The sequence below is a fragment of the Nansenia antarctica genome (genome assembly GCF_963989245.1).
Source record: "Nansenia antarctica genome assembly, chromosome: 5".
Taxonomy (NCBI): Eukaryota; Metazoa; Chordata; class Actinopteri; order Argentiniformes; family Microstomatidae; genus Nansenia; species Nansenia antarctica.
The window spans coordinates 2,275,217-2,281,969 of NC_137690.1; the positions used below are offsets into that span (position 1 = coordinate 2,275,217).

General features: G+C 43.8%; 1 protein-coding gene across 1 annotated transcript in view; it reads left to right on the forward strand.

Annotated features, from left to right (window-relative positions):
* Positions 1-711: 711 nt before the first annotated feature.
* Positions 712-6,753, forward strand: part of tti2 (TELO2 interacting protein 2) — a gene marked incomplete at its 5' end in the record, with an annotated part of 11,441 nt that continues 5,399 nt past the window's right edge. Inside the window, 3 exons of the mRNA XM_080532904.1 lie at positions 712-727; positions 3,716-4,392; positions 4,762-4,916. Coding sequence (XP_080389030.1) covers positions 712-727; positions 3,716-4,392; positions 4,762-4,916 — 848 coding nt within the window. The remainder of the gene's footprint in view (positions 728-3,715; positions 4,393-4,761; positions 4,917-6,753) is intronic.

Consider the following 6,753-nt stretch of genomic DNA (forward strand, 5'->3'; position numbering starts at 1 on the left):
TCTGTTCAGTTGTCCAGAACTATGTTGGTCCAGTGTTTCTGGTCTGTTGAAGCCCAGTAGAACAGCCAGCTACTGGATATGTCAGATTAAAAATGAACCTGAATGATCTGTATGCATCATCAATGAACATTAAAGAAATCTTCAGATTGAGAAATGTGTATCAGAGTTCTTCCTTTTTGTCTTGCGTGTTTGTTTTAAGCCGACAGGTCAGTGAACAATCTACATGTGCTGATTCTAGGTGGTAAATCTACATGTGTTGATCTAGGTGGTAAATCTATATCTATATATACAGTATATAGTATATCTATACTAGCAGTAAGTGTCTCACTATGAGAGAAGCCTGTTTGTTGACTGATGTCAAAACTCAAGCAGACTAATGACTGGTGATGAACAGGATGTTTCATGACAACTTTCCATAAAGAAGTGAGATCACTTATTATTATATTAATAAACATTATAATGTTTCATGTCATTAAAATGCGTTTCCACGCATTCTGTTGACATAAAACCACCGTAAGTATAAATTATGTGTTGTTTGGCTGAGAACCATGTGGAACACATGGATCATGGAAGAATATCAGCCCGGAACAGTTGTGCCGCGGACCGCTGTCCGTCCTCTTTAGTTGTCCGGTCTGTATATAAACGGTCTATATAAACTCCACGCTGTTACATTTGTATGACGCAGTTTATGGATAATTCTGGGCGATTTCGATGACGAAGAACAAAGGTAAGGAGGAATCGTGTCACGTGATTACAACAATGTCAACAAACACAGCGAGCTGGAACAACACTGAGACAGTCAAGCACGTTAGTGAACCTTGTCACCAAGGCAACCTTGTTACTAAGGGAACCTTGTCACTAAGGGAACCTTGTTACTAAGGGAACCTTGTTACTAAGGGAACCTTGTTACTAAGGCAACCCTGTCACTAAGGGAACCTTGTCACCAAGGCAACCTTGTTACTAACCTTGTTTACTTTAAAAACAGATATTTTTTAGGTGTCACTATTTGCTCGAGCAGTTATCTCAGAGAAAAACAAAACAAACACAACAGAATCAGAATTGCTTTTATTACATCAATGTACAGAGAGACCAGGGTACACAGAATAACATTCTTAGGACATTGGCATTGCAGCAGAATACAAAATCAACAATAGTAGAATAAAAATAAAATAAGTAAGGTATTTAAGAAAGTAGAATAAGGTGATAAAGTGATGGTAGTTGTACTACAGAGAGACCAGTCATACTGCAGTAGAACAGTAGAGATGGTAGTTGAACTACAGAGAGACCAGTCGTACTGCAGTAGAACAGTAGAGATGGTAGTTGAACTACAGAGAGACCAGTCGTACTGCAGTAGAACAGTAGAGATGGTAGTTGAACTACAGAGAGACCAGTCATACTGCAGTAGAACAGTAGAGATGGTAGTTGTACTACAGAGAGACCAGTCATACTGCAGTAGAACAGTAGAGATGGTAGTTGTACTACAGAGAGACCAGTCATACTGCAGTAGAACAGTAGAGATGGTAGTTGAACTACAGAGAGACCAGTCATACTGCAGTAGAACAGTAGAGATGGTAGTTGAACTACAGAGAGACCAGTCGTACTGCAGTAGAACAGTAGAGATGGTAGTTGTACTACAGAGAGACCAGTCATACTGCAGTAGAACAGTAGAGATGGTAGTTGTACTACAGAGAGACCAGTCATACTGCAGTAGAACAGTAGAGATGGTAGTTGAACTACAGAGAGACCAGTCATACTGCAGTAGAACAGTAGAGATGGTAGTTGAACTACAGAGAGACCAGTCATACTGCAGTAGAACAGTAGAGATGGTAGTTGTACTACAGAGAGACCAGTCGTACTGCAGTAGAACAGTAGTGTAAAATGCTGTACAGGTTACAACGAGATGAAATGCTGTTAGTATTACATCACACTGTAATATCTTCAGTGGCCTAGAATACCAAGGAAACCTCAATCCTTTTTGATATTTATTTACCATCCGATAACTGTTTAACAACACTGGCTGGGCCGTGGCTGCTCGGGACGAGCTCTGACTCACTCTCGCCTAGCACAACGGATCACCTGTTCTTCTAACACTCCCCAAGTAGCGAGCGCCACCCTGTGGTTAAGATACACATTACACTTAGGTTACTCCAATACAATATCCATGCAATAATATAGTACAGATATGGAGCAGTACAGGAAGTTCTAGTAGAAGTGGTGTTCAGGTAATCAGGTAGTGTGACACCCAGTAGACACGTAGAGAAAAATAATAATAATAACTTGTATTTGTATAGCACCTTTCCTGCAAGCTTAGCATGTTCATCCCACTCTCTGGTTTTAACCTGTGTGTTACAGAGGCTTTGAATCATACATGTGAACATGCTGAGGTTATCCTGTTATAGCCTGTGTCTGCTCACTGTTTCTGCTGCTTGTTTGTTGTTATTTGATGTTGTTATATTGTATGTTTTTATACTGTATGTGGTGTCTTTTTTAACTAAGTGCTGCTTTTCTTGGCTAGGGCTCATTTGAAAAAGAGGCTACTGTCTCAACATGACTACCCTGGTTAAATAAAGGATAAAAAAAAAAAAAAACGTTGCAGCTCAAAGTGCTCATTTTATTATTATTTATTATTATTAATTAATTTATTAAAATTATAATTTAACACTACAACAGCCGTGCCTATTTTACCTACTAGTAGAGCCGCCTTGGGGGTCAAATAGACCCCCTTTTTAGAATGTAAATCTGCTATTTACACACAGAGAACACTAGAGGGCGCTTTTTTTAGCCTGCCTCCTACACAGAAAAACTGCAAAACAGCTTCATACTATCTTATCCTGATTAAGTGATTTAGAAAATGTAAGGATACTGGGTGGTAGAACGCACATATCTAGGACAAGTCAAGAAAGGAGGGTTTGTTTTTACTCACCGGGGTCACCGTGACCCCACCGTGACCCCTCACGGCTCTTCTAGTGTTCATTGAGATGACGGTCTTTGTTTCTGTTCTAGGGCTGGGCAAACGATCAACAATTTTTTTTCGATAATCGTAACGAATTAACGATCAATTATCGATTAATCAATAAGCTTTTTTTGTATTTTTTTGTATTTTTTTTTTTTTTTAAAGAAAAAAGAAAATCGGGGAAAAAAATAGGGCAGAAATAACAAGCATGTTTTCCTTGGGGAAAAAACTTTATTTGTGTTGCTATTGCACACATTCATTCATTCACATCCAAACTAGACACTATTGTCAGATAACAATCCTCTTAAACAAGGCAGTGAGTAGTCTAAATTGTTTAACTTAAAAACACATTTTACGTTATAAATAAAAATATAGAAAATAAGTAACTCACCATAGGAGCAGTAAAAAAACAGTTACTCACAAATAGGAGGATGACTGAAAACGTTAGTGTCCTTAAGAGCGTCCAGCTTAACTTAAATTTAAACTCCAGCGAGAGACTGTAGGCGGCAGGCCTACTGGTTCTTGTTCAGAAAGATGATCATGTTAACATGTTCAGGGGTGAGAGACGAACGCAATCTGGTGACACGTGGACAAACTAATTTCCATTATTATTATTCAAAAAAATAAAATAATAATAATAATAATAATAATATTATTAATGATTATCGATCAAAATATTTTGTGATCGACCAAGACCTTATCGATCAATTAATCGATCATCGATCATTGATGCCCACCCCTATTCTGTTCCCCCCCCCCCAGATATGGACTTATCCCAGCTCCTCAGGGACCTCCGGTTAGCCCAGGAGGAGGAGGAGGAGGAGGGGGAGGGGGAGGGGGAGGAGGAGGAGGGGGAGGAGAAGAAGAAGAAGAAGAAGAAGAAGAAGAAGAGTCCAGCCCCTGGCGCTGAGGGCCCCCCCCCTCCTCCGGTGGTGGAGGTCCTGGACCGGGCCCGGGAGAGCCTCGGGGGGGCCACGGCGGCAGGTCTCACGCCGGAACGTTCCGGAAGGCTCCTGCGCTCCCTGGAGCGGCTGTTCAGGAGGGCCGACGCCCGCTGGCTCCTCCCCCCCGGCCGGGGCGACCAGGCGGGCCTGCACCGGGCCTACCTGGGCCTGGCGGGCTCCCTGGCGCAGCTCGCCGACCTGCCCCTCTGCGAGGCCGACGGCGGCTCTCTGCCGGACGGCGCCTACCAGGGGGTCCCCTCCAGAGCCTGCGGGGTGTGCTCCGTCCTCTCCGCCCTGCTCACCAGGCTGGGGGGGGGGGGAGAGGCCGGCCCCGGGGCCTGCCTGGCCCGGCCTCTCGCCCCTCTCTGCTGGGTGTTGGCGGCGGTCCACATGCAGCGGCAGGCGTGGACCAGCCGGGCCTCCAGAGCCGCCGCCTCCCACCTGATGGCCTGCCTGCTCCGGGCCGGGGGCTGGGAGACCACCGCTCAGCTCCTGGCTGGGAAGGAGGGGACAGGGACAGGGACAGGGTCAGGGACAGGGACAGAGACAGAGACAGAGACAGAGACAGAGACAGGGTCAGGGACAGGGACAGAGACAGAGACAGAGACAGGGTCAGGGACAGGGACAGAGACAGAGACAGAGACAGAGACAGGGACAGGGACAGGGACAGAGACAGGGACAGAGACAGGGACAGGGACAGGGACAGAGACAGGGACCGAGACAGAGACAGGGACAGAGACAGAGACAGGGACAGAGACAGAGACAGAGACAGGGACAGAGACAGAGACAGAGACAGGGACAGAGACAGGGACAGAGACAGAGACAGAGACAGAGACAGGGACAGAGACAGGGACAGAGACAGGGACAGGGACAGGGACAGAGACAGAGACAGAGACAGAGACAGGGACAGGGACAGAGACAGGGACAGGGACAGGGACAGGGACAGACCAGCACTCAGGAGGAGAGACAGGAGGAGTTCTTGGTGCTGTGTTGGAGATACTGCAGCCTCACCTGAAGAAGTGAGTCCCTTTGAAGTCAACTGAAGCAGAATACTGAAGCAGAATACTGAAGTAGAATACTGAAGCAGAATACTGAAGCAGAATACTGAAGCAGAATACTGAAGTAGAATACTGAAGCAGAATACTGAAGCAGAATACTGAAGCAGAATACTGAAGCAGAATACTGAAGCAGAATACTGAAGCAGAATACTGAAGTAGAATACTGAAGCAGAATACTGAAGCAGAATACTGAAGCAGAATACTGAAGTAGAATACTGAAGCAGAATACTGAAGCAGAATACTGAAGCAGAATACTGAAGCAGAATACTGAAGCAGAATACTGAAGCAGAATACTGAAGTAGAATACTGAAGCAGAATACTGAAGCAGAATACTGAAGCAGAATACTGAAGCAGAATACTGAAGCAGAATACTGAAGCAGAATACTGAAGCAGAATACTGAAGCAGAATACTGAAGCAGAATACTGAAGCAGAATACTGAAGCAGAATACTGAAGCAGAATACTGAAGCAGAATACTGAAGCAGAATACTGAAGCAGAATACTGAAGTAGAATACTGAAGCAGAATACTGAAGTAGAATACTGAAGTAGAATACTGAAGCAGAATACTGAAGCAGAATACTGAAGTAGAATACTGAAGCAGAATACTGAAGCAGAATACTGAAGTAGAATACTGAAGCAGAATACTGAAGCAGAATACTGAAGCAGAATACTGAAGCAGAATACTGAAGCAGAATACTGAAGTAGACATCTTGGGCCTCATTTATAGAACGTGCTTAGATAAAATGTTGATCTTACCCGTGTCGTACGTAGAAAACCACGTCAACGTAGTGATTTATACAATTTGAACGTGAGTCAATTTGACCGTGGAAACGATCGTAGCTCGACGTCGAGTATTCATTTGCTTACGCACATTACCTACTGGTTATGCGGAGTTATTACAGGCATGTGAGCCGCACTGGAAAAACGTTGCCTACTTTAATTCATGCGAAGTTTAAGTGGCTTGTAATAAAATTAATGATGTTGTTATCTGCCGAGAAAATGAGTTTAATTCAAGATTTAAAGGGAATTTATGTTGCTGATTGTATTTCAGTCTTTCTTTATATCCCTCCGTAGCTGTCTATCTCCCCTTCAAGTGCCTAGTGCGTTCCACAACGGACCTTGCCCGGCCACGCGCTAAATTATACTGGAGTTTCTCCGGTGTCTGGGAGTTCGCAAAGGGAGTTCGCAATCCTGTTTTTAATGTCACCTGATAAGAATAAGACCATTATATTATTACAGTATAAGCAGCACTCGAGTTGAGGCGGGATGAAAACAGTCAAAATCGTCCCCCTTCTAAAACTGCCCTCCCCTCTTTCCATACGTTATGTCATTTATCAATGAACGTGGTATTGCTGTTATTTCAAGGTGCGAGGGGGCACGCACACATGCAATGACATTTTTACTGACACTGAAGTCACTGACGCTGAAGGGATGCTAAAATTGTCCTCATATGATAAAATCCACCACCTCCCCTGATTTTCTTTTACAACTTGAGTAGCCTACTGAGTATAAGCATTTGCCTGGTTAGTTGTCATGATCAAACGTTACAAACGCAATTTACAGAGAAGCCACTCTTCTCTGCCCTCTTCCAGACGAACGCCTACCCTATATTATAGCACTTGTCTTAATTCAGCCGCTATAATTGAGCCTCTATCACAGGGCGTTAATACAAACCTCCTTCACCTGCGTTCAATTCCAAGTATATTTGGTATTTATAGAAGGAAGCATGTACGCAACTTTAAACCATCTCAGCCCGTTTTATAAATAATGCTTACGTCCGTTTAGAAAAATTTGCTTA